The following is a 27,908-nucleotide window of genomic DNA, read 5'->3' as shown; positions in this document are numbered from 1 at the left end:
GTCTTTGTTTGTACTTTTGTAAATTTTTTTAATTTCGTCGTTTTCTCTGCACCTTCTTGTAAACAGTAATCGTAATCATAATCGTATCGATGTGGTAGCCTAGTGGTTAAGGTGTTGGGCTACCAATCAGAAGGTTGTTCCACCAAGCTGCCACTGCTGGGCCCCTGAGCAAGGCCCTTAACCCTCAATTGCTTAGTTGTATTACTCCTTTGATTTTCTTGCGCTAACAGAGACCTGGATATCCCCACAGAACACTGCTACACCAGCTGCTTTATCCTCTGCCTATGCTTTCTCTCACTCACCACGAGAAACAGGCAGGGGTGGTGGTACAGGTTTATTGCTGTCAAAGAAATGGTGCTTTACACCTCTCCTCTTTTCTCATTTAACCATCTCCTCTTTTGAATTCCATGCCATTTCAGTTACCTCTCCAATTAACCTTGTTATCATTGTTGTTTACCGCCCTCCTGGTCCCCTAGGTGACTTCTTGGAAGAAATGGACACACTGCTTAGTGCTTTCCCTTCTGATAGCTCCCCCCTGACAGTGCTTGGTGACTTCAACCTCCCCTCTGACAAGCTACATTCTTCTTCCCTCCTGTCTCTTCTTGACTCATTCACACTCACACTCGACAGCTACATCCCCACACACAAAGGAGGCAATGTGCTGGACCTGGTTTTCACCCGTCCTTCTCCAGCTACAGACGTGACTGCTACCCCACTACACGTCTCTGATCATCACCTGGTATCCTTTACCATCACTCTCCCTACCCTACCTAAAACTACCTCTCACCCCCTCGCTCTTACCCGCCGCAACCTTTACTCTGTCTCCCCTTCTTCTGTAGCTTCTGGCACTCTTTCTTCCCTTCCTGATCCTGAGTCTTTTTCCTCACTGCCCTTGGACTCGGCCACAGATACTTTCCTCTCATCTCTTTCCTCAACTATGGACTTCCTCTGCCCTATGTCCACTAAACCCAAGAAAACTTCTTGTTCTGCTCCTTGGCTTTCAGATGTGCTGCGCAACAATCGAAGAGAGCTAAGATCATCAGAGAGAAAGTGGAAGAAATCACAACTTGATGCAGATCTTGATTCTTACCGAACACTCATGGCCAAGTTCTCCTCAGATGTGACTTCTGCCAAGACTTCCTTCTACAAGGAAAAGCTTGAAGCTTCCTCACATGACCCTCGGAAATTCCACAACATCATCTCTTCTCTGCTCAACCCCCCGGCTCCACCTTCTTCATCCTCCCTGACTGCAGAAGACTTTGCTTCTTTCTACCAGGAGAAGACTGAGGAAATCTGCCGGACCTTCACTTCAGCCCCGACTGCACTTACATCTCAGAGTATGGACTCCCCTACACCTTTGTTGTCACATTTCTCAACTGTAACAGCAGAAGAGATTCTAAAACTCATCCAGTCTTGCAATCCTACCACCTGCCCATTGGATCCACTCCCTTCCACTTTGCTGCAGACCATCTCGCAAGACCTTCTGCCCTTCATTACAACTATCACCAATAGATCCATAGCATCTGGTCAGGTACCAACTACCTTCAAGAGAGCAAGGGTTATTCCCATCCTGAAGAAACCTGCTCTGGATCCATCAGACATCAGTAACTACAGACCGGTATCACTTCTCTCGTTTCTTTCAAAAATTCTTGAACGCATTGTCTTTAATCAACTGTCTGTCTATCTCTCACAGAACAACCTCCAAGACCCCAACCAGTCTGGCTTTAAAGCAGCTCATTCCACAGAGACAGCCCTTTTAGATGTCTCTGAGAAACTACATGCTGCTAGATCAGCCAATCTCTCATCTGTCCTTATCCTCCTTGACCTTTCAGCAGCGTTTGATACGGTCAACCATAAGACTCTCTTAGCCACCCTCAGGAGTCTTGGGATATGCGGATCAGCTTGGGAATGGTTCGCTTCCTACCTGGAAGGACGCTCATATCAGGTAACATGGAGGGGAGTGACATCTGCTCCACGCAGACTCTCCACTGGCGTCCCACAAGGCTCAGTACTTGGTCCTCTTCTTTTCTCCCTGTATACTCACTCTCTTGGTGAAGTTATTTCCTCACATGGGTTCTCTTACCACTGCTATGCTGATGATACACAACTTATCTTCTCTTTCCCACCCGCAGATGCCACAGCTTCTGACCGGATCTCTGCATGTCTGGCAGAAATTTCATCATGGATGACTGCTCATCAGTTAAAGCTTAATCCTAGCAAAACTGAGCTGCTCTTCATCCCAGGTGATTCATCCCCAGGTCATGATCTTGCTATATCCTTGCACAACGATCTGATCTCCCCTTCAGCCACAGCTCGCAACCTTGGGGTAACCATGGACAATCAACTGTCCTTTTCCTCTCATGTTGCTAATGTGACTCGCTCATGTCGGTTTCTTCTCTACAACATTAGAAGGATTCGACCATTTCTGTCCACACAGGCTGCTCAGGTACTTGTTCAGTCTCTTGTCATTTCTAGACTGGATTACTGCAATGCACTGCTGGCAGGTCTACCTATGAACGCAATCCGTCCTCTGCAAATGATCCAAAATGCAGCTGCCCGGCTTGTTTTCAACCTGCCAAAGTTCTCTCATACCACCCCGCTGCTGCGATCGCTCCACTGGCTTCCGGTAGCTGCACGCATCAGATTCAAAACACTGATGCTGGCCTACAAAGCCAAAAATGGACCAGCTCCCTCTTACCTCAAAGCCCTCATCACTCCTCGCACTGCACCCCGCACCCTCCGATCTACCAGCACTGCTCGACTGGTTCCACCATCTCTCAGGGTAAGAGGCAAGTATACTACAAGACTCTTCTCTGTACTGGCACCAAGGTGGTGGAACGAACTTCCCCTAGAGGTCCGGACAGCTGAGTCACTGGCTATTTTCAAGCGGCGGTTGAAGACCTACTTATTCAGGAAACACTTCAACTAGCACTTCTTTCATTATCTTTTGCATTTAAAAAAAAAAAAAAAAAAAAAAAAAAAAACACACCTTTGACACTTTCATTGTAACTTTGAACAAATGTTTTAAACTCATGGTATCTTAAGTATGTAACTTAGTGATCCAGCATTAATGTATTCAATGTTAGAGATTTAAGCACTTATGTACGTCGCTCTGGATAAGGGCGTCTGCCAAATGCTGTAAATGTAAATGTAAATGTAAATGTATAAAAATGAGATGAAATGTAAGTCGCTCTGGATAAGGGCGTCTGCTAAATGCTGTAAATGTACTCGTTTACTATAAAAACATGACCTCTGTTGATCTACCAAAATAAAAACCTCAAATATAGTACATTCAAACTATTTCTAGATCTAACAAAATGGTCCTAACATATACAGAATTATTACATTTAGGTCAAACTATCCAAGTTTTTAAAAGAAATCCATGATATAAGCTACCGAGTGCCAAATAGCTTTCTTCTCCTTTTATATATGCACTAACTTATATGTGGCTTAAAATAATGACTTGTACATCTCTTCAAGAACCTTCCCAATGCTGCTTACCTCACATTAACACACAAATATATGGAAACAGTTTACAAGCTAATCTTTTCTAGCTATTCATTTCATAATAACAGGCAGTTTTCTTTTATAATAATAATGATTTAATAAATTAAGGACGTGAAACACGCATCCAGGTATGTAGCTATGCACCTGCAGGGGAAACTGGGGTTGGAGGCTCATTGTGTCTCTGCTGGCCTTCGAAAGATGAACGATAGGTTTATATTAGTATTATTGCTCTTTCTAAAACATTTTCCATCAGTCGCAGATTTGAAATCTAATACCAAACACATCCAGTGAAATCTATTATAACATAACAACTAAAGTTCCTAGTTGCAGCTTCAAAAACCCGATGGAAACCTTACACAATCAAAACACAAGCGTTAACTCCAGAGTAAACGTCATTCAACATTATGATGTATTAATAATTTGTACATTTTTTTGTGCAAGTATTCAAATATTAGGCCCGTTGTTCAAACGTGTACAATGACGCCACTTTTTATTGGAGTCGGAGAGGTTTTATATATTACTGATCTTTTTAATGACAACATATCTGTAAACGTGTAGTCAGTGTTGTAATCCGTCAATCAGACATAGCGTTTCTTTGCTAAATGCATAATTATATAAATATATAATTACATTATTTCATATTCATTTGCTTGGTCAGAGTTATATGAGTCACCCAATTTAAAATCATAAAAGTAAAAACTTTATAAACATCTTTGAACATTTCATCAAATTTCTAAATGATGCTGTTGAAGCATCCGATCGATTTTATGCTATTTAATTTTATTATTAATTGCGGATACATAGCTGATTGCGAAGTTATATTAAAAACTACGTGTTATTTGTGTTTCTGAATCCATTAAAACGATTCACATTTTATAAATAGTTAATAGATAAATAGTTTCATTTGTGTTTATGTAACATGCAATGGATTTGTTTTTATTTCTATATTTTTTTCCCCTTTTTTTTCCATTCCATTGCATTTCTTTTTCGTCTTTTTTTTCTTTCCTTAATATTTCGACTGATTAGCACTTAGGAACTCTTCTGTGTAACTTCTGTGCAAATCATTTCATAAAACCTTTACCAAAAAATATGTGTTCCTCTCGCCTTATACAGACGTCACTTCCGCTGAGGCGCATTCTACTTCCTGTGAATGTGGGTCTGCTCTCTCTCTTTCTCGGCTCTGTCGTGAACGCCATCATGGGTCGCATGCACGCTCCCGGGTAGGTGTTCAAATGTAGCCTAAAATATACCCCCGTGTGAACATGCGGCTTATCGGGGGACGCATTATCTCTTTAGAGACCTGAAGGATTTCAAATCGGAGGCGAAAACGAAGTTTTAAATGAAATATAAAGCCTCGTTCTCTTCCTGTGTGGCTAAAGCTAACAAGCTAACTAGCTAGCTAACGCTAATGGCTGCGCGTGCGGCGTGATGGAGAGGTGGCTTGCGCTCGTGCACCAAACTGATGAGTTGTTTTTTTTGTTTTTAATCCATAAATATATATGTAAAAACAAACAACCAAATAGCACAAGTTACAATTTGCGTTAGAATTTAGTTAGCGTTTACATTTATTTTTTTTTTCATTCGACCGCTAGGTAAGGACATTAAAACGAAATGAAACGAATCCTAGCTAGCTAGCTAACAGAAACTAGCGTCTGATTTACTACAAACATTTATTTAATAAAACTAAAGTTTAACAAGTCAGACTCTGATTTCATCCCCTTTTATACACTATTCAATCCTCACTAGAGCCCCGAGTGAGTGTTGACAATCTGCATGTTTTTTTTTTATTCACTTTGTCGTGTATAACTGATAGTAGATCGGATTTATAAACTAGATCAGATTGTGTTCGAGATCGGACACTATATGACTCTGAACTCTGTGTTTTTTTCAGTAAGGGTTTGTCCCAGTCAGCTCTCCCATACAGACGCAGTGTTCCTACAGTAAGTACTTCTAGTTCTGCTCTATAACAATCCTCACACTTTATAAGTGAATGACTGACATTTCTGCTGTTCTGTTTTCCTCTCAATAACGTTTGTGTTAGCAGTTTTAGCCCTTTTTACACTAAATGCTGATCATGTTTTGTTTTCATCGGGTTCGGACATGTCGGTATTATTTTATAGTCAGATACAATATTATATTTGATTGTTTTTTTAATACGTGTATTCGCATCACTGCTTTTTCCTTAAAGATCTTATGACCAACTCTGTCTCGGTTTGTAGAAATAACATCACTGTGGAGAAGTGAGAAATTATTGCCGATGTCCCCCTGATGAGCCTTATTCAGATGGGATTAGATTGTATCCTAAAACATAGAGTTTAGCTCATTGCTAATCAAGCCAAATTAAGCTAGGTAAAACCTAGGCTTAAAAAAAATATTGCTTAGATCTTTTCCACCCTCTTCGGCAATAGTCTACACTGAACAAAAGCTTTTTTTAAACTAAACATTTTCTTTTCTATTTTTTTGCACAGTGGCTGAAGCTGACATCAGATGACGTCAAGGAGCAGATCTTTAAGTTGGCTAAGAAGGGTCTGACCCCCTCGCAGATTGGTACGTTCCTGACGGGACGTCTGTATGTAACATGACGTGATCGGGTATCTATGAGAAATGATAGGTTATGAGAAGTTTGAAGCAACGGCTTAAATCCGTTCAGATTATATATATAATCCTAACTATAGCACAGTTACTTACATGTTAGATGTTATCATCATGGCTGTAAATCAGGATATTTCGTTAAACAATCTGGTCTCTAACTTTGAATTGGAAGATCCAGCACATCTGCAGATCAGGGGTTTTAAACACTTGGTGATTAAGTGTAAGACAACTCCAGACACTAGGTATAACAGTCTGATGGATAATTTGACACTTTCAGATCATCCGCGTATATATATTTGTGTTTTCATGCGTAATAATGCCTTTAATAGACGTGTGCCTGAAGGAGACGTGCCATTAACCCTGATAGAGTATGCTTCTTGTATTGTGAGCAGTTTCTGGGAAAAGGGGACAGGATGTTTTTTTGTTGGTTTTTTTATTTTTATTTTATTTTTTCTCCTGGTATTAAGCAATTCTGCCTTGAATATTGAACGTTTGAGTGGAGTGTGAGCAAACAGCCAACTAGTCAACTTCACACAACTCATCCCTGTTTTTCTGTTTCAGGTGTGATCCTGAGGGACTCTCACGGTGTGGCTCAGGTGCGCTTCGTCACCGGCAACAAGATCCTCAGGATCCTGAAATCCAAAGGTCTGGCCCCTGATCTGCCTGAGGATCTGTACCACCTGATCAAGAAGGCTGTTGCTGTGAGGAAGCACTTGGAGAGAAACAGGAAGGTAAATAAACAACCACAGCGGTTTATTCCTTCTCCAGCTGTACTTAGCTTTACCTCCTGCTGTTACAACGAACCGACACTGGAGACTCCTTCCATCGATGACTCCTTACAGATTGATTGCACACGTTTTAATGTTTCTGGAGCATCCGTTGTATTGTCCCTGTCAGTGAGCTGTTACTGTAGAAGCGATGTCTTCATGGCTAATAGATGCTCATCCACATGTGACCAGTCAGATCTCACTATTAATTTACATGTTTAATTGCAAATGTATGAATTTGAATTGTATAGCTATTATATGTATCTATACAAAGCTATTGTTATGAAAGTATAACGAACATTGAATTATACATAGTATTGTGTATTTGAATTTATAGGTTTATTTTCAAATGTGGTTAGTTATATGTTGTTATAGAGTATCCTTAAACAATCATAAGTAAATTAAAGCCTTCAGCTATTTTGGTCACGTTCACCTCATAATGAAGTACCAGATCTTACAGAGCTCATACTTTGCACTCGGTTCATAATCCTGGATGTTTATGGATTTTCCAAGACCACTTCTATATTTGTAATGTATAACTCTTCTAAAAGCTTACTGAATGTGTGCTTGTAGGACAAAGATGCCAAGTTCCGCCTGATTCTTGTTGAGAGCAGAATCCACAGACTGGCTCGTTACTACAAGACCAAGAGAGTTCTCGCTCCCAACTGGAAGTAGTAAGTCTGTTTCCTTATAACGTGGGGAAGCACATTTCATTGTCCCACGCTTCTGTAAGCTGTGAGATATTTCTGATGTGCTAGATTAATACCTGGAGGTAAATTAGCAGCTTGGCTTGTTGGTGTCAGTGCTGCCAGTCCCCTTCATACAAACCTGTTTATTCCTTTACTTCTTAAACTTTTTTTCTTCTTTCATCCTGTAATGCGTTGTTCTTTTGTCTTTGCAGCGAATCCTCCACGGCTTCTGCACTGGTGGCATAAATGTAAAGGCTTTACACACAATAAAGACAATTTGGATGAAAATGTCTCCTTTTTATTGTCTGTATTCGAGTTAGTAGTTCCTGCATATGTCCTAAAAAGGTAAAGCTGTCAAAAACATGTAGTTTTGTGGATCTCCAGAGAAGCAAGCAAATAAAAATTTCACTAAAAATGAACCGTTAACCGATAAATGGTTTGATTAATGGATTCTTTAACCGATGTGACTTTAAACCTATGTGAAGTGACTGGTGATTTCTTTTATAGTCCAGATCATTTCCTGTGAAGTGGACTACAGTTGTATCACTTCAGGTTATATGAACTGATGTGGCAGAAGTGAAGCATTTTATATACATAGAACTCGAGACTAGACTCAATTAGTAGACATGTTAAATGTCAAGCACTTCAGGATTACAACAGCGTAATGTTTATTTGGGTTGAATTTGTGGAGCTGAATTAGATAATTAGGATCCTTATTATTAAACCTCACCCCTTATTCTTGCCTGTGAATCAAAGCCAAAACCTTCTGCAGTTTAGTTGCTTGAAAGTTATAACGCTATAAATATGCAAAATATGGCTCATAATTATTCACGAGTGTATCACTAGCGGCATCAGTACTTTTTCTTTGCAATTAGCTTTTATGCCCTTAACTCTCCATTGATGATTTTTTTTGGATCATGAAGTATCACTGCAATGTTCGCCTCACACCTCCAGGGTTGGGGGTTCGATTCCCACCTCCGCCTTGTATGTGTGGAGTTTGCATGTTCTTCCCGTGCCTCGGGGGTTTCCTCCGGGTACTCCGGTTTCCTCCCCCGGTCCAAAGACATGCATGGTAGGTTGATTGGCATCTCTGGAAAATTGTCCGTAGTGTGTGATTGCGTGAGTGAATGAGTGTGTGTGTGTGCCCTGTGATGGGTTGGCACTCCGTCCAGGGTGTATCCTGCTTTGATGCCTGAGATAGTTCGGATAAGCGGTAGAAAATGAGTGAGAGAGAGTATCACTGCAAAAATAAAGATAATCGATGATGCTGTAGCTGAATGCATGTTGCTTACGACGTCTGTTATCACCAGCGTCAGTTATCCTGTATATGAGATCGGTTATGATGTGGGAGGAGCATTAAGTAGAAAAGTGTGACCTCACGTGAAATGCGGGTTGTTGCCGTAATTTCATTTCCATGAGGTATTAAAACAAGGCCTAGTTAAAGAACATAGTTTCAAATAACCACCATTTGATTGAATTTTAATCCATTTTCTGATTAAATAAGCACAAGTTAATTGTTTCATTAAAGCTTTATGTATTGCGCATTAACAAAGCCGTTACATCAGCATGTTGGTTCAAGTGGTTATAAAAGCTTATTTTGGTGAAAGTCATGATGTCTCCTTTCAAATAGTTTTACTTCTTAGTGTTTCTTTTCTTCCTCTGCTGCAGAACAAAAAGAGCCAGTGAGGAGTAATTTAGCAGAGCTGATCCGTTTCATCTGTTCCTCTGAGAGAACATCAACATTGAGTCACCTTGCTGCAGAGAAAGAGAGAGAATGAAGGATGGAAAGAGATGGAGCGAGAGAAGCTAAATGAGAATGATGGATAGAGAGAGAGAGAGAGAGAGAGAGAGAGAGAACCAAAGAAAGGAAGAGAATGATCAAGACATGAATAGTGAGACAGAAAGAAATAGACAGATGAGATGATGGAGGGAGAGACGAACAGAATGAGAGTGATGGATAGAGAGAGAAAGACACGAAGAGGGAAAGAGGTTTATAGAGACAAAGACAAACAGAAAGAAGGAATTGAGAGAGGGACAGCGGGAGAAAGAGAGATGGATAGAGAGATACAAAGATGGAGACAGGCATAAAAAAGATGAATAGAGATACTGAGTGACAGGCAGAGCATGAAGGATGGAGAGAGAGGGAAGAATGTACTGAGCAGTGTGTACAGTGCAGGAAGTAAAGGTGTAATTGAGGGCACAGAGAGATGAATAGATAGAAGGATGAAGGCAAATAAAAGAATACACTGTATAAAAACGTCAGGGCAGAGGACGGAAACGCGTGAGGAGGACGATGAAGATGAATTATAATTAAACTGCTAACTCACCTTCATCATCTCACACGTTACTCTGACATGATTGATGTGAGTCTCTGAGGAGGCGAGTGGTTTACTGCAGCAGCACAGGACTGTCAATCACTCACACACACACACACACACACACACACACACACACGGAGGTTCTCTATTTAAGCATCACTCTCTTGGAAGCCTTTTTTTATATAATGCTGTCAGAACTTCAAGTGGAAAAATATCTTATGTACAGTTGAGTGCAAAAGTTTGCTTCATTTCACATGACTGAAACTTTATAAAATGTGAAAAAAAGTAAAATATAGAAAAGTTCAGTGTATTAGCAAGCTAAAAAGTTTGCACCCCCTCTCTCTTGCTCTCATTCTTCTTTTTTTTATCTCCCATTTAAAATGTTTGCCAACTTATATATTTGTGCCTTCCCCCCCCATAGTCTTATTAAGGTATTTAATAACAATTATTAAATATATAATTTGGCCAACATTTACATATTTTACTTAAATAAACATGAACATCTTTGAAATTAAACATAAATATATTGAGTTTTAGTTTAAAAAAGGGGTGTACAAACTTTTTCACTTGACCCTAACTCATAGTTGATGTTGATAATAAAATGTCGCAGAATATTTTTAAAACCCAAATCAATCAGTTTTGATGTTTTATTTCATTTATACCATCAACACCTTCTGACCAATCAGAGTCCAGAATTGTACACAGCACATCAATACAGGACGTTTATATATATGTATATATATATATATATATATATACATATATATATATATATATATATATATATATATATATATATATATATGTATATAGTTTTTGAATGTGTGTGCGTATGAGATTTTTTTTGGTCTTCTTTTCTTCCTGAGATACACGAACGCTTCTGGTGTAATGTGTTCTGCTTTAAAGTGCATCAGGAACAAGGGTGACGTGCCAACAAAAGCCAGTTCCCTCAGAAGGGACCGAGTGCTAAAATATTGATGCTTCTTGAAGGCCTTTGATGTTGGAATGCGCTGGATGTCGGATCCTGCCAAAGCCAACGAAGGTGTTACTGGAATCTGAGAAACATTTACGCAGAAGGAGAAATGAAACAAAAACAAGCAAGTCTGCGGAGAGAGAAAGGGGAGAGAAGAACACATTCTGAGAAAGATTAACACCAGGAACTTCAGCGGTAATGCATCAGAAACATTAACAGAGTAGCTAATTAATTAAATAATGATCTTTTTTTTATATATATATATATATATATTTTGATATTTCTGAGAGGAATTAAATCTTATTTCCGTTGTCGTTGTTGTTGTTTAGGTGGTGCCAATATTTTCACTCAATACCCTGAGTTCAAGCTCTTTTAAACATTAATTTCACACAGGTAAGACAAGTGTGGGGTGGTAGTAGGAAGTAGGAAGAGGTTTTGCATAATGTGTGATAATGTGCACCATGAAGATAACATCACTGCCTGTACAAACTGGTTTAAACATCTGTTATAAAGGTCATATTTACATTGTCCTCATTATTCATCCTATTCAAATTACTATATACAAAAAGTATTATTATATGATGTCGTAGAAATACAAATACTAATACTACTGCTGTCATGCTGCTACTGCTAGGATTAACTAACTACTACTACTACTACTACTACTACTAGTACTACTATTAATGTTACTACTTCTGCTAGTACTACTACTACTTCTACTACTACTACGAGTAGTACTACTATTACTACTTCTACTACTACTACTGCTTCTACTTCTACTACTTCTACTACTACTACTATAAATGTTACTACTACTAGTACAACTACTACTAGTACTACTACTTCTACTACTACTAGTACTACTAGTACTAGTACTACTATTAATGTTACTACTACTACTACTAGTAGTAGTACTACTACTTCTTCTACTACTACTACTACTACTACTATTAATGTTACTACGTCTACTAGTACTACTACTACTACTACTTCTACTACTACTACTACTACTACTACTACTACTACTACTACTACTATTAATGTTACTTCTACTACTTCTACTACTACTATTAATGTTACTACTAGTTCTACTACTACTACTTCTACTACTAATAGTACTATTATTAATGTTACTACTACTACTTCTACTACTACTAGTACTACTATTAATGTTACTTCTACTACTTCTACTACTACTATTAATGTTACTACTAGTAGTACAACTACTACTAGTACTACTATTAATGTTACAACTACTACTAGTACTAGTACTACTACTACTACTACTTCTACTACTGCAACTACAATTATTAATGTTAAACCTTACTACTATAATAATAATAATAATAATAATAATAATAACCATTTACCAAATAGCAATAACAAACAAGAGAAAGATGCATTTATTAATATAATGTGAAGAAATATAAAACCCTTTTTTTCTTCTGAAAAATAAATCAATACTAACATGAGATTTTTGACGTGATTAGATTAGATTAGATTAGATTAGATCTGATTAGATTTAACTTTATTGTTATTACACATGTACAAGTACAAGGCATCGAAATGCAGTGATAGTAGTGATGTGGTCACTAAATGAAATGAAATGAAAACGACCCCAAATCATGACCCAACAGTTTTAATAACGAGTTTTATTTTAACTTTTAAATCTTATTACCATTTCTGACCACTAGGAGGCGCAAATTCCCACTACAAAGTATCCCCCTAACGCCTCTGCAGAGGATTAGGAGATCCAGCGTGGAATTAGTCAGTCTAAACCTGCCAAGAACACAAAATACTGGAATAAAGTCTGCGATCAGGTGTTTAGAGGGAACAAATCTAGCCCCGCCCTCTGTCTGTAAGCGTAACCAATCACAAGCTGTCACGATTAGTGAGGAATTTATAATGGTGAGAATGAAGTGGAGGGAGGTGGAGGTGCAGCATGGAGTAGTGCAGGTTAGTTATTAACAGGTTGATTCTTAGGAATAAGTTTAAGATGTAACAACACAGCATCAAGGGGTGTTATTATTATTACTGCTGTTATTAAGACACTGTTTGATCTTTTGAGGGTATTTTTGGATTATTTTTTTATTTATTTTTATTTATATATATATATATATATATACTGTATAAACACAACCCCCCAGGAGTTTGCGCTTCCCCTTTAACTGGAGCAGAGAAGAATGAAAGAAGAGTGAAGCTGGATCATGGCGGCTCCTCTCGGCCGGGACACTCTACCTGAACACTGGGCTTATGGAGTGTGCAGAGATGGACGAGTGTTTTTCATCAAGTGAGCGACTGGATCGTTTATGGATCTGTTCTGTTTTAACGGCTCCTTATACGCATTTCGCGTCGATCTTGTAGCCTAACAGGTGTGTGTGTGCGCGTGTGTGTGTGTGTGTGTGTGTGTGTGTGCTTTCCTTTCGTTTTCCAGCGACCAAACTCGCAGCACCACTTGGCTCCATCCCCGCACTGGAGAACCTGTCAACTCGGGCCACATGATCCGATCAGGTAGGAGACCGTCCGAGTCCTGGTGCTCCGAATCAACTCAGACTTTCAGCTTGTAGCCGTTAAATCAGTTCGTTAACTCGTTAAAGATCAAAAGATTTCCTGGAAGGTGGATTGTTTATTTGATGCGGAACTTCAAAGTGACACAAAGATGCAAAGGTTCGAAACATCAAAGGCGTTCTGTTTTAAGTTTAGTTCTAACACGAGTGAAATAAACAGTGTGTGTGTGTGTGTGTGTGTGTGTGTGTTTAACTCTATGCAGATTGTGTTACAGTGTGTTTTTATTTTGTGCAGATTTACCGCGGGGATGGGAGGAAGGATTCACAACAGAAGGCGCGAGTTACTTCATCAAGTAAGAGCTTTTTAGCCAGTATTTACACTGAATGGAGTGTGTGTGTGTGTGTGTGTGTGTGTGTGTGTGTGTGTGTGGAGAAGTGAATTGGAGCTGCATTGCTTTCTGCATCAGCGCCTCCCGCCAAGTCGGGACTGATGAAGGGGGCGCTGGAGATGCGCAGTGTGGAAATGCGCAGTGTGCCCTTACAGCTGGAGATGTGTAGTGTGTCCTTACAGCTGGAGATGTGTAGTGTGTCCTTACAGCTGGAGATGTGTAGTGTGTCCTTACAGCTGGAGATGTGTAGTGTGTCCTTACAGCTGGAGAGGCGCTGTGTGCCCTTACAGCTGGAGAGGAGCAGTGTGCCCTTACAGCTGGAGATGTGCTGTGTGCCCTTACAGCTGGAGATGTGCTGTGTGCCCTTACAGCTGGAGATGTGTAGTGTGTCCTTACAGCTGGAGATGGGCTGTGTGCCCTTACAGCTGGAGATGGGCTGTGTGCCCTTACAGCTGGAGATGGGCTGTGTGCCCTTACAGCTGGAGATGTGTAGTGTGCCCTTACAGCTGGAGATGCGCTGTGTGCCCTTACAGCTGGAGAGGAGCTGTGTGCCTTTACAGCTGGAGATGCGCTGTGTTCCCTTACAGCTGGAGATGTGCTGTGTGCCCTTACAGCTGGAGATGTGTAGTGTGTCCTTACAGCTGGAGATGGGCTGTGTGCCCTTACAGCTGGAGATGGGCTGTGTGCCCTTACAGCTGGAGATGGGCTGTGTGCCCTTACAGCTGGAGATGTGCAGTGTGTCCTTACAGCTGGAGATGGGCTGTGTGCCCTTACAGCTGGAGATGGGCTGTGTGCCCTTACAGCTGGAGATGCGCTGTGTGCCCTTACAGCTGGAGAGGCGCTGTGTGCCCTTACAGCTGGAGATGTGCTGTGTGCCCTTACAGCTGGAGAGGAGCAGTGTGCCTTTACAGCTGGAGATGCGCTGTGTGCCCTTACAGCTGGAGATGGGCTGTGTGCCCTTACAGCTGGAGATGTGCTGTGTGCCCTTACAGCAGGAGATGTGCTGTGTGCCCTTACAGCTGGAGATGTGCTGTGTGCCCTTACAGCTGGAGAGGAGCAGTGTGCCTTTACAGCTGGAGATGCGCTGTGTGCCCTTACAGCTGGAGATGGGCTGTGTGCCCTTACAGCTGGAGATGGGCTGTGTGCCCTTACAGCTGGAGATGGGCTGTGTGCCCTTACAGCTGGAGATGCGCTGTGTGCCCTTACAGCTGGAGATGCGCAGTGTGCCCTTACAGCTGGAGAGGAGCAGTGTGCCCTTACAGCTGGAGATGGGCTGTGTGCCCTTACAGCTGGAGATGGGCAGTGTGCCCTTACAGCTGGAGATGCGCTGTGTGCCCTTACAGCTGGAGATGGGCAGTGTGCCCTTACAGCTGGAGATGCGCTGTGTGCCCTTACAGCTGGAGATGCGCTGTGTGCCCTTACAGCTGGAGAGGAGCAGTGTGCCCTTACAGCTGGAGAGGAGCAGTGTGCCTTTACAGCTGGAGAGGAGCAGTGTGCCCTTACAGCTGGAGATGGGCTGTGTGCCCTTACAGCTGGAGATGCGCTGTGTGCCCTTACAGCTGGAGATGCGCTGTGTGCCCTTACAGCTGGAGATGCGCTGTGTGCCCTTACAGCACAGGCTTTACTGCTCTGGAGGTGACACACAATCTGTGCGCTTGTCCTTTGGGAATCATTACAACACAAATACACAAAGGGGGTTGAATAGAGCCAGTGTGGATCAGGAATCGATCCATTTGTTTCACTAAATGGTGGCGATATAAGCAAAAAATCATATCACAAATCTATTAATAATGTGTTAATTGTGGTAAAAAAATCCCAGACACTTATACTGAACTTCTATAGAAATGACTCACAAGATAAACTAAAATCTTTGTTCTGTAGAAAACTTTAGAACGTTGCCAACAATGTTGCAATATTTATAACATTATATCACAATACTACACATCTGATCATTCATTCATTCATTCATTCATTCATTCATTCACTTATTCATCATAACATTCCACATAAATGCTTGGTGTTTATGTAAAGATCTCTTCTGATTGGTCAGATGGTGTTGATTAATTCTCTAGAACACCAGCTTTGATCTAATTTGTTGCCAGACTCAATCAGCTGATGCTCCGTTAATAATAAATTAATTTAAAATTTGATCTGGTGATGAAGATGTTTATAGAACATTTATGAAAGGAGTCTCCAGTGCCAGAGGTAAAACTGATGCTTTTTTTTAACTTCAAGAGAGATAAAAACAAGGGCTGGTGTGACTGAATGAGGGTTTATAGCTGCTAGTAGCTGAGTGGTGGCTCAAGTGGTTACGGTCTGGGTTGTTGATCAGGGGTCGAGCCCCAGCCTTGCCAAGCCTTGCCACTGTTGGGCCCTTGATTGAGGCCCTTAACCTTCACTGCTAAAGTGGTGCTGTATCATGTCTGGCCCTGTGCTCTGACACCAAACTCCAAGGTTGGGATATGTGAAGAAAGAACTTCACTGTGCTGTAATGTAGATGTGACAGAAGAAAGGCTTCTTCTTCCGTTCTAGACATTGTGCCACAACATGTAATGTAGCTATAAATGGATAAAAAACAAGGACATGTTGTCCTTTAATAGATAGAAAATTCTAATTGATGGCAAATTGCTGTGTTCTAAGAGGAGAGAAGGCACACTGGGCCATGCTGTTATTGGAAAGTAATCAACTTTGCTGTAGCTCTAAATCATAATTTGATTGTGTGAGAAGATGGCTCAGGCTAGTCAACTAGCAATTAATTAAATAATTAAAAAAGCTTCCATGATATGGGTTCCTCATTTGCATATTCATATATGCATAATATGTTTGTAGGCAATATTTAAATCTTAGGACTCAGAATTGTCATTAAAAAAGTGAATCTTGGATTGTTTTTGCAGAAAAATAGACAGTGTCAGGGATTGTGAAGCTAACGCAGATGGATACAAATATGGTTAGCGTAACGGTGAGAAATATTAGCATCTGTGATTAGAGGTCAGTAACGATGGAGAGGAATCAGAAGACGAGTATAACTGAGTACTACAAATTACTAAACCCTGTCTGCTCTACCTCTGTCATTCCGTGTATCGTTCCTGTCCTGCTCTGTGCAATTTACAACGAGATTCACGACCCGATCACATTCTCCATTCACGGCAAAGTCACTCTAACCATTCGTCTTCATTTAATTACAAAAAAGAAAAGAAACAAAAACAAACGAGGACACGAAACTCAAGTGCGTCCTCCAGACCGTCAGCACGTCCTTCATCGCTCGAGTTTGCACGTGTTCAGCGTGTCTGTAATTTCGGCATAAAGTCATTAATGAGAGCATCAGGGATGTTTTTTTCTGCTGTGTGTTTGGGTAAAATGCCGGGATCAGCTTTTGGTTCAGAGAAAACCAGCACCTGTGCCCCCGTGACATTGCATTTCATTTCCTTCAGCACCAACATTAATCATAAGCCAACATCATGCGCTAATGTAACACATCTGAACAAATCCCTCCTCCAGTTGCTGCCGCAGTTATTGGTATAGCGGTGACCGTCTTCCCGTGTGCACAGCCGCAGACCAGGAGGTGAGGAGGGTGTTTACATGAGGATTATTTTCTCTGTTAGCTTTGGAGAGGTCGCTTGAGCCCTTTCAGCGAGAGCGTATAAGAAACGAGCTCTCAAAGAGCTGGACGTGAGAAATGTGCCGTCTCAGGCTTTGCTTAGCTTAAGAAATGTTTAGCTTTGTCCTGTCTGGAGTTTATTCTGGATTGACACAAATTCACAAACAAAGGGAATTAAACACATTTGGAATATGGAATATTACCTTAACTCGTATCATGATCGTGATCGAGATCTGAATTTATTAAAATTAGATCCATAATCTGTTAGATTCTAGCTTTTTGTATTAAAAAAAAGATTTCCATCAATCCTCTTTACGATTTATGGTTTTAACGCCGGTCTTAAATCAGTGTCTTTCCAGACGATCCAGTCGTTTGAGGGTGTTGAGTGACTGTATGAGAGGAAAAGGTTTTCTTGTTGATCGAAACGTTTTCTTGAACATCTGTCCGTCGTGTTCGACGACACGATCTGATCGCAGCGCTGAAAAGTTTCACCTGTGTTTGTTTGCTGTGAAAGAAACCTTTACCCTGATGTTTATATGATGATACGAGCGGTGTGTTTAGTGATTCTGGTGTTCATCTGTTACTTGGTGCTGATTGCGTTTCATTTCTGTGACTGGTTTACCGATGTTACAGCTCGCTCTTATTGCTGTTGCTAAAGCAATTAAAACAAAGATAAATTGTGTTGTTGTTTTGTGTTGTCAGCTGTTACATGGAAAAAGTTACGAACTCTTAACCTGGCGCTTATTATTAGTATGATATGAAAGAGAAATCCCAGAATGCAGCGCGGTATTAGCGTTATGATGAGAAAACACTAAAGCGCTGCTGCATCGCTTCATCCTTACATACAGAGAGCGATGCAGCAGCGCTTTAGTGTTTTCTCATCATAACACTAAAGCGCTGCTGCATCGCTCTTTGTATGAAAGGATGAAGCGAATCCCAACGCATCGCTGTTAGCAGGTATTCGGTTGCCATTCTGGGTAATGTAGGAAAAAGTGTTAACCAAAGTGAAAACCGACCATAAAAGAAGTTAATTATAAAAGAAATCAATTCCTATTATTGTGTAAGTTTTCGGGCACTCGTCCACAGAATTCTGTTTTTCTTGGCTTCATGTTGTTCTAGCTTTGTTATTCGACATGACTCAGAGCGGCTTACCCGCGGCTTTGCACGTCAATAGCGCTGCTATATCTTTTTCTCTTTTTTCTTTTTTTTCCCAAGACATTTCTAAAAGAAATGTTCGACTCACCAGTGAGACACAGCCACAAGCCACATCACTCTCATAATAGCGGCCGAGTTCATAAAGGTCACTGAAAATGATTTTGGAACTGTGTTACTGCTGACAGTTTTATTGTCCGGTTGCATGAAGGCGGTCTTTGTGTGGAGTGTGACAACTGACTAAAAAAACCCCGACGCGGCGGCTCTAGGATTGCGAAGGCGCAAATGTCACTGAAATACGGTGCGTATCACGGCCTTAAAGGAGCTGACGTTTCATGACGGATCCCAAACACCGCTTGTGTACATCGTCTCAGTGTCACGTTCTGCTCGTTAACATCAACGGGAAAGGAAACGCCACAGCGGGAGAGACTTAAATCAGCTTCACTGCTCGCTAACTAGCTTCACAAACACAATCAGCTAAACAGCTTAATGAAGGAAGAGTCTCAGCTCTCAGGTTTCTGAGGCATTACACATTATTTATCTTATAGATTTGTCACATATTGAATCCTCCAGACTCATCAATTCGTCACTTTACACAGCTGTCTATCTAAACATTTTTAACACGTATAATAATTACTATAAAATGTAACATTCAGCGCTGCAGCAACACAACGATAAGTCGAGGAATTTTTTTTCAGGCAAAGGAACACGTCGTGTCACGTCACACGACGCGTCTCGACCAGAATCTGCGGAAAATCTGCAGATATATTTTACAAAATATAAATGGAAAGCAGTCAAAAATAAAACTGTGCAAGCAAACTAGTGCAATAAATTATATCAGCGACAGAAAGAAGGAAGTATTATAATACTTTGAATATAAAATTTAGAATTATGTGTGTGAAAATACAATAATTTGATGTATAATTGTATCATTAATATTTCTTTAGCCATTAAAAAAATAAAAATAAATAATAATAATAATAATAATAATAATAATAATAATAATAATAATAATAATAATAATAAAATCAGTGACAGATGGAGCAGTGGATGGTTTTGCTAATTTGAAAGAATTTTTTTTCTGGATATAAACCAGCATGTAAATACAAATACTAGATGTTTTTGAACATGTTAATGAAACCTACGGGCAAGGTGCATGAACCGGCAGATGCTAGGCTCACGTTAGCATGTCCTCAGGGCCTTTCTGCTCCTGCTGATGTGAATATTACGTCTGTGGTTAATAGAGCGAGCGGGACGCATTCAGGATGTGAAACTCATTTGATTTACTGCCGGCTTTGTGGCTGCCAGTTATTTAATATGCTGCTTATGACAGCTAATGGCAGAGTGCAGAGTCGCCCCAGAACCCACAGGAGATCCAGCGACGTTTCTCTTTCACAGAGAATAACAGCTCAGACGTGAGGTTTTAGATCCTAGGCTGGCAAACTGACCAACTGTTTGGGAGGGGCAATTAATTTTATCCCAATAAAAGGAAGCATCAGTGCAAATCAGCTGTGAAAATGTATCACGCTCGTCCTCTAATGAAATTTTTCATGATGGGCGTGGTCTTTTCCAGCATGACTCCGCCCCCACCCGCACTCTAAGCTACGTCTCATAACATTATTCTATCCGTTTCTCTTTCTGTTCAGAGCTCAAAGTATTCGTTTTCGTGTCTGTAGTAGGATTGAAACTCAAACCCGGACACTGTTGTAACTATGAAACCATTATTATAAGTGTTGAACAGATTATAAGTGTTGAACAGAGGTTGTTTTTATTGTCCGGTTGCATGAAGGCGGTCTTTGTGTGGAGTGTGACATCTGACAAATTTAATATGCAAAAAATGAGACTACAATTGAATTACACTTTTTTTAACAATGCTCTGCTACTGTTGCTAGCAGCTAACTAGCCAGATAGCTAATTTCAGTGATTAACAGATGGTGGTTGTTATGGCAACAAGATATTTTGAAATAAACTGCAGCTGTTAAAATAATCACTGACCAATGACATGATTTTTCTGACCAGTGTGTGCGAATTTGAACTAGCCAGCTACGTAATTTAGCTAATGTAAGTCTTGAACATGATGCAATTCGAGACTGATACTTATCTCAGCTAGCCTACTAGCGTCTGGCTAATTTGAGTGGTGTTAGGGTGTATTAACAGTGTGTTATTATCGTGTACAGGGCAGGCAGCTTGTGTTTCATGTGATAAGCTAAAACAAGAGGTTCTTGTGTTTTTCTGGAACACTTTTTTTTTTTTGCTAATAGAGATACAGAGGTAGGCTGTTTGTTTAGATCTGAATTAGCTTTTGTAGTGCTGACGGTCAGTGTGAGTCAGGGGTGAACTCTTGTCCTGACAGCCCCCCTGTCCTTATTGTGTGCTGAAGAGGCTTAGCTCGGTCCAAGTCCACATGTCGCTGCCCTGACAACGGCCTGTTTCGGGTGCAGCAGGCTGCTGGAAATGAGAAGCGTTGTTGCACAATGGAGGGACTGTTAAGCTTGAGCGAGCGTAGCAAAAAATGCTCTCTCTCTTGTAGCCCCCCACTCCCAAATCCCCCCCTCTCCTTCACCCATCACCCATCAAAACGTCCACCAGCGCAATTCGTACACACATTCCTAAACTCCAACGAGTCCGTTTGAGTTTTCAATACAGTAATTTATCAGCTAGATATATCTATTTGTGTGTGTAAACTGGAAAACATTGTTCGGTTCTGTAAGGTTCTCAGTAGCACAGCTGTGACTGATGTTAAAAGTCACACAGGAATGTCTAATGCTCCACTTGTGCGAGGAGTTGAAAGTGTTTTCACCTCCAGCCACGCAAACGGATACCTGCCTCGAGTCAGGCTGCATTGAACCGCTGCAATCCTATAGCTCCCCGAAGACTCGGCTCCACAATGGGGTTCTGTCGGGACAATGCTTCTTTTGTCTCTTTCCCAGTTTTTATTTTTTTAGAAAAAAAGTTTCTCAGGAGATTTTAAAAACAGTTCTCACTGGTTCTTTCATTTTTGGTCACAAATTCATCAAAGAATTGCTTAGGAGAAAACAGAACGAGATGAAAGACATTTTACGGACATTATCGTGATTAATTAAACCTCAGCTGAATGTCAAACATAAATTCACGTTATTCTCCGGACAGAACAATACCTGTAGTGTGAAAGTTTCTTTGACAGAGATATTAATAAGAATTCTGTCCATCTTTTCCAATATATTAGTATCTATATTGGCTTGCATAAGTATTCACTCCCCTTTGGCCTTTTTGGTCTTGACTAATAAAAACCTGTTTTATTTATTTATTTTAAATCCCTATTTGGTCTTCACGATTCTGTTTGTTTAGGTACGTTCTCCAAACAACGTCTGGGTTCTTCCAGGAACTGGTGTATTTATATTGAAGGCACCTGACACACACCTGACTGATCAGGTGACTTCTGATAGTAACTGAAGAAAACAAAATAGTGAAGGGGTGGGGGATGGTGTGGGGACGAATACTTATGCAAAACAACTTTGTGTAGGTTCATGAAATAAATCACAATAGAGTCCATTTCAGTTCATAAAACAGTGGAATGTTACAAAGGGGGGATAATACGTATGCAACAACCTGATGTTTTTGTCTTTTGGAGAAACTACAGAGATGATAATGGGGTCTTTACTGGATTTCCTTTCTGTATGGGTTTAGTACGGTGTTTGCTGATGAGGCTGTGACACACGTTGACTGACCAATATTCAAATTTCTCTTAGACCTTCCCAAACTGACTGCTAATCTCTCAGCTCTGCTAATTGACCAGTGCCATATTAGAAGCACACATTTATGGTCCATTGTTCATTTGGGGCCATGCTAACAAGTCTTATTTACACACATATTCATGCTAACAGCGGGCTTTCACACGAAATGACAAAAACTGCTGTTTTCACTCAACTAATCACTAAAAATCATGCTAGGAGCAAAATTTTTATCATATAAATCATGCTAGCTGTGGATTTTCTTTCATAAAATCATGCTATCTGCTGATTCGCTTTCATAAAATCATGCTAGCTGCTGTTTTTCTTTCATAAAATCATGCTAGCTGCTGTTTTTCTTTTATAAAATCATGCTAGTTTTTGTTTTTCTTTCATAAAATCATGCTAGCTGTGGTTTTTCTTTTATAAAATCATGCTAGCTGCTGTTTCTCTTTTGTAAAAATAATGCTAGCTGTTGTTTTTCTTTCACAAAATCATGCTAGCTGTGGTTTTTCTTTCATAAATTTATGCTAGCTGCTGTTTTTCCTGTCATAAAATCATGCTAGCTGCTGTTTTCCTTTCATTAAATCATGCTAGCAGGTGTTCTTCTTTCATATAATCATGCCAGAAGCAGTTTTTCTTTCATAAAATCATGCCAAATCACACTCATATTAGTGGTTGTAGTTCAATATAAAAAACGCTTATTTAATCACACCAAATCACATTAGCTGCTCAAACACAATCATGCTAGTTGCTGTTTTTCTTTAGTAAAAATCATTTACATTTACATTTACAGCATTTGGCAGACGCCCTTATCCAGAGCGACGTACACAAGTGCGTACACAAGTGCGTAAATCTCTAACATTGAATCATTAATGCTGGCTCACTAGGTTACATACTTAAGATACCATGAGTTTAAAACATTTGTTCAATGAAGTTACAATGAAAAGGTGTCAAAATCATGACATCATGCTAGCTGCTGTTTTTTCCTTTATGAAATCATGCTAGATGTTGTTTTTGCTTTAATAAATTCATGATAGCTGCTCTTTTTATTTTTCATAAAATCATGCTAGGAGCTGTTTTTCTTTCATAAAATCATGCCAAATCACACTCATATTAGTGGTTGTAGTTCAATATAAAAAATGCTTCTCTAATCACACCAAATCACATTAGCTACTCACATACAATCATGCTAGCAGCTGTTTTTCCTGTGACATCACTTTGTGCTAGTAGCTGTTTGTTCAAAATCGCTCTAGCTGCTGTTTTTATTCACACAAAATAGTTTTCATTTTATGAAGTCTAGCCAGCAGCTTTTTTTTTTTTACAGCCACACAATCACGCTAGCTTCTCTAGTCATGCTATTTGTAATAGCTGTTGTATTTTATTATTTAAACCAAATCCCTTGCAAATCATGCTTGCACCCACTTTTCAAACATTTGAAATAAGTAATGCTAGTTGATGTAAATTCATTAGATAAATCATTCTAGCAGCGTTGTTTTTACATGCTAGCAACTGTTGTAATATCACACCATATTTGATTTTCTTTCACAGTAGGTTTGTTTCCAGTCACACAAAATCCCACTATATATTGTAAGCTGGCAAGTTCTGCTACAAACTGTTTGCCTTTCACCAAGTCATGCTAGTTGATGTTTTATATAATAGGGACTGTTTCGAAAGCATGATAATTATTCCTGTCATACTAGCTGTTTTTCCATTCATGCTAAGTCATGCTAGCAGTTTCTTTCCCCCACAATCCTGCTAGCTGCTGTTCAGCAAAAAAGTCAACTAAATCATGTTAGAAGTAATTTTCCTTTCCCCATCACACGATTCTAGCAATTGTTTTTTGATTACACAGAATCATGCTAGAAGCTATTTTTATTTCACTGCCACAATAGCTGCTTTTTTTTTTTTTTTTTTTTTTTTTTTTTTTTTTTACACAGAAAGCCATGCTAGTAGCAGCCATGCTAAATCAGTACTGCAAATTTGAACTAGTTCTTAAATAATATGATTAACATGCTTTTATGTATTTTAGAAATTCAACAGAAAAAAAACGGGTCATATTCGTTACTCTGCGTGTGTCGGATCTGTGTTGAGCTGCTGATAAAATAAGCAACTCAATGCATTAATCAGCCGAAAACAAACCGTGATTCGTAGCATCAGTTTGAGGTTATGAGGCGTTTCTGGTCATTTTGATCACGAAAGACTCGAGAGGTAACAGAGCTAAGAGAACTAGTTAGACTTGCAGTGCTGTAACATTTATGATGGCCGTGTCTGAGGCGAGTCAAACACGGATGTAGGATCGTCTCTCTGAGACTTCAAACGTTACACATTCAGATTATTAAAAATGTCTGATGTGTCTTTTACTCCTCTTCTCTGACGTCACCAGATTTGTCCTCAATTGGCGCATTTTTTTTCAGTAGTGTCTTACACAAGCATTCTGAAAAATCAGGGATAGATAATGCGGACCGTGCGATATGTCTGCATTATTTATATATATATACATATAAGTGCTGTATGAATTGTAGTGTTGGAGAAACTGTGGTCAGCATGTTGGCAACCACACATGTATTTTGCGGTCATGTCCAAAGTTAAGAAATTACTGCAAATATATATTTGAAGCTCTTAAAAAAATCTTCCATTGTGAAATCCTCAAAGACCCCACAATAGCAAAATGGGACAAATCACATTCATTACGACTTCAAAAAACCTATTTTCTTTAATCTAAATTAAATATAGCCATAAGAATCTAAAGTGAAATCATGAAGTTATTTAGGTGCGTTTCAGATCCAGCTGATTTAATCCTACTTATTTAATCAGTTATTTTGATTTGTCTGATTAATAAAACAATGTTCTCTCCTATAAAGGACTCATCCACACAGAGAGTTAAGGAGAAACTGACCTGCACTGAAACTTTAAGCTAATACGGAACGTCATCCATAAAAAAAATCTCCTGTTGTGGCTTTTGTCTCGGTTTCTGCTGTGTGATTTAATCTATTTGAAGGCGGCCGGTTATCAAACTCCTTCATACAAGAGTCCTTAATCAAGGAAAGGTCAGAGGTTCATTTTGGCTGAGATACAGCAGTAGAAATGACTCAGTTGTAATGTCTTTACTGTGTTTATTATATGGAGAAAGTTCTCGGTGAGTATTAAAATCTCCCCGTCATTCATGACATTAAAAAATATCCATGCACAGCTTGTCCCTAAATTTATTTATATAACTGTTCAAAAAATTCTTAGAGCTTCATTTCTTATGAAAATTGACCAATTTTATCGAACCGTTGCTTTGGCGATACAGAAGCCGTAGGATGATTTTGCTTTTCTGAATTATCATGGATTTTTTTTTTCCAGATTGAAGAATCTCCTAGAATTAAAGCGAATTCACAGAAATGTGTGTCGTTTCGAGATCGTAATAATGTGTTTATTTGGAAAGAAAATGGATGAGGCGCTAACTATTAAGCAGCAGCTTATAGGACTAGTTAGTTAACTTTAGCATGGGATATAGCTAAAAAAAATAATTGGCTGTCTGCTGACATGTGGAAGGTTTTTTTGGTGGTAAACTTCTTCTTCTTCTTCTTCCTCCACTCATGAATATTTGAGTATCAGCTTGTCTGCTGCAGAATGTTTGGTGTTTTTTTTTCCCTAAGCCACTTCTTTCTACCTCTCTCATTTCTCTGTGCTGTGTTGAGGAGAATCAGGGCTAAAGTGATTATGCTGCGTTTTTCACTGAAGGGGAGGAGGAGGAGGAGGAGGAAGAGGAGGCAGGACCCTTTGCGCTGTGACAGGACTGCTTAATGATTTCCCTTTTGCGGTGGGGCTCGTGCGCAGTGAAGCCGCAATGGACCAAACAGGCCAGGAGGTGAGAATGTGTGAAAGTGAGGGGGGGTTGGAGCAGAAAACCTATTTCACAATTCACTTCCTGCACCATTTATCTCACAGACATCACGTTAAACAACTCAAATGAACACCCAGGATGGTGAGGAAGTTCTGAATGAACCAGTGAGATTTTACAATTTCAGTTTGGTTTATTAGAGGAAGCGTGTCATATTGTCCACCAAACAGCAGCAGCAGCAGTGTCATGGCACCATCACATCCACCGTGAGTGATGAAGGCCATGCCAGGCTAAGAACACATTGTTTTGTACTCGGTGGGCAATAATAGTATACAGAGAATGGGGCAGCGTAGAGAAAAATAAAACAAAGACGTGATTGACTGGAGAACACAGTAGGATCCTGTGTCTGACGCTCAGAGGCCGTTCCATCAAACATGATTAAACTGGTGATATTTAACCCCCGGACCCTTTGCAGAACGCATTGACATTCACAGACGAGATGATGTGCGTTCACCATAACGATGTGCCTTAAACAACATGGGCGTGCGGGCAGATACAGAGCGAGAGAGCCGACGCATTGGACCCCTGGGCAGAGGTGGCACGGGATCTAGCGTCAGCATGAGCATCTGCTGCGGCTGCTTACCTCCGCAAGATGTTAATCAGGATCAGGAGGAGGTGCCGGTTCATCTGGAGGCTATCATCGAGGAAGCGGATGAGAGCTCCATGGTGGAGGAAAGGTAACGTGGTGAAGATCGATGCAGCTCTTTAACAAAGGGAGACTTTACAGGTCAAAAGTTTGCTTTTTCCATTTATTTTTTTTTATATATATTTTTTGTAGCATTTTCTGTAAGTATTCCCGAAGTTCTCCAATAACCTCTAACTGCAGCTTGCTCACTTTTCTTCTCAGTGATGAAACAGAGATGACAGAATATCTACTGCATTCTGTCAAAAATAAAGAAATAAATAAATAACTCCCAGCAGGCTGAGATTGCATTTTAAATTGCACCAGAATTCAGTTTTGCCCTTCAGAAGCTGAGAAGGAGACATAAGGAAGAAAAAAAAGAGAGAAATCTCTTACGGAACAGCTTGTGAAGTCGAGACGACTCGCTTGTAAACAATGTGTGCTGTTTGTTCCGACTTTACGCTGTTTGCTCGGTGGGATTTTGCGATTCGGACTATGACAGGAATCCGTGGTCGGATCACGTGTTTGTCTGTGCTGCGGGGGAGAATTTTAATGATTAATAATGAAAGGCCTTTTTTGTTTTGGGAAGTTAAGGATCGTGGGTTTGATCCTTTCAGGACCAGACATACAACATTTTAGTGTTTGTTTTTTTTTTTTTTTAAATCCTGTACTTCTGCAAGCTAACTATTAGTTCCTGATAATCATAAAAACCCATATATTAATGCACTTGTTCTATTAATTATGCTAATATATTTCTTCTGCAGTAGCATCCAAATTACGGACAGATTCAATCCGTGTGTGAGCGAGTGAAGAGATGTTTATGTATCGTTTATGGAAGGAGTCTCCAGTGTCAGTGCTTCATAACAGTGTTTCAGGATGGAGGGATTTGAGATTTTTGCAGTGAGGGGGGGAAAAAAGGAGGGTGATGGAGCGTGTGATAAGATAAGATACTGTATAAGACTTCATTCGCACCCATCTGCAGCTTTGTGCAGGTTTGTGTCTTGTATTTGTGTCTCACGTGTTCCTGGACTGGATATTTTTTTCCTTGGTGCTTTTTATTGATGGGATAAACACAGCAGGCTTTGATTTAATCAAAATAAATTGTGTGTGTGTGTGTTTGTGTGTGTGTGTGAAAGCAGCAGCAGCTTCAGAGACCTTTTAGAAGCAGTTGTTTATAAGGTCATTTGTGTTAGTGTTG

General features: G+C 40.0%; 2 protein-coding genes and 1 non-coding gene across 9 annotated transcripts in view; all 3 read left to right on the top strand.

Annotated features, from left to right (window-relative positions):
• The first annotated feature begins 4,623 nt into the window (after nucleotides 1-4,623).
• On the top strand, nucleotides 4,624-7,843 carry rps13 (ribosomal protein S13). Its single transcript, XM_060868945.1, has 6 exons — nucleotides 4,624-4,727; nucleotides 5,399-5,447; nucleotides 5,976-6,054; nucleotides 6,661-6,830; nucleotides 7,440-7,540; nucleotides 7,768-7,843. The coding sequence occupies exons 1-6, from the start codon at nucleotides 4,705-4,707 to the stop codon at nucleotides 7,799-7,801; spliced, it is 456 nt and encodes a 151-aa protein (XP_060724928.1). The 5' UTR covers nucleotides 4,624-4,704; the 3' UTR covers nucleotides 7,802-7,843.
• On the top strand, nucleotides 7,568-7,694 carry LOC132857226 (small nucleolar RNA SNORA19). Its single transcript, XR_009649511.1, has one exon. It is a non-coding gene; the product is annotated as a small nucleolar RNA SNORA19 (small nucleolar RNA).
• Nucleotides 7,844-11,222: 3,379 nt separating the features above from the next.
• Nucleotides 11,223-27,908, top strand: part of plekha7b (pleckstrin homology domain containing, family A member 7b) — a 110,999-nt gene continuing 94,313 nt past the window's right edge. For 5 of the 7 annotated variants that reach the window (XM_060868102.1, XM_060868189.1, XM_060868014.1 and 2 more), the window contains exons 1-4: nucleotides 12,720-12,802; nucleotides 12,994-13,136; nucleotides 13,281-13,357; nucleotides 13,649-13,706. In XM_060868102.1, coding sequence (XP_060724085.1) covers nucleotides 13,054-13,136; nucleotides 13,281-13,357; nucleotides 13,649-13,706 — 218 coding nt within the window. In that variant the 5' untranslated portion in view covers nucleotides 12,720-12,802; nucleotides 12,994-13,053. Of the gene's footprint in view, nucleotides 11,240-12,719; nucleotides 12,803-12,993; nucleotides 13,137-13,280; nucleotides 13,358-13,648; nucleotides 13,707-26,328; nucleotides 26,766-27,908 lie in introns of those variants that run through there. The other 2 variants (XM_060867751.1, XM_060867843.1) reach the window with 2 other exon arrangements.

Source organism: Tachysurus vachellii, chromosome 1, assembly GCF_030014155.1.
Source record: "Tachysurus vachellii isolate PV-2020 chromosome 1, HZAU_Pvac_v1, whole genome shotgun sequence".
In the NCBI taxonomy this organism is placed as follows: domain Eukaryota; kingdom Metazoa; phylum Chordata; class Actinopteri; order Siluriformes; family Bagridae; genus Tachysurus; species Tachysurus vachellii.
Note: the sequence above shows the minus strand (reverse complement) of the source record. Positions and strands in the feature narration are given on the sequence as shown.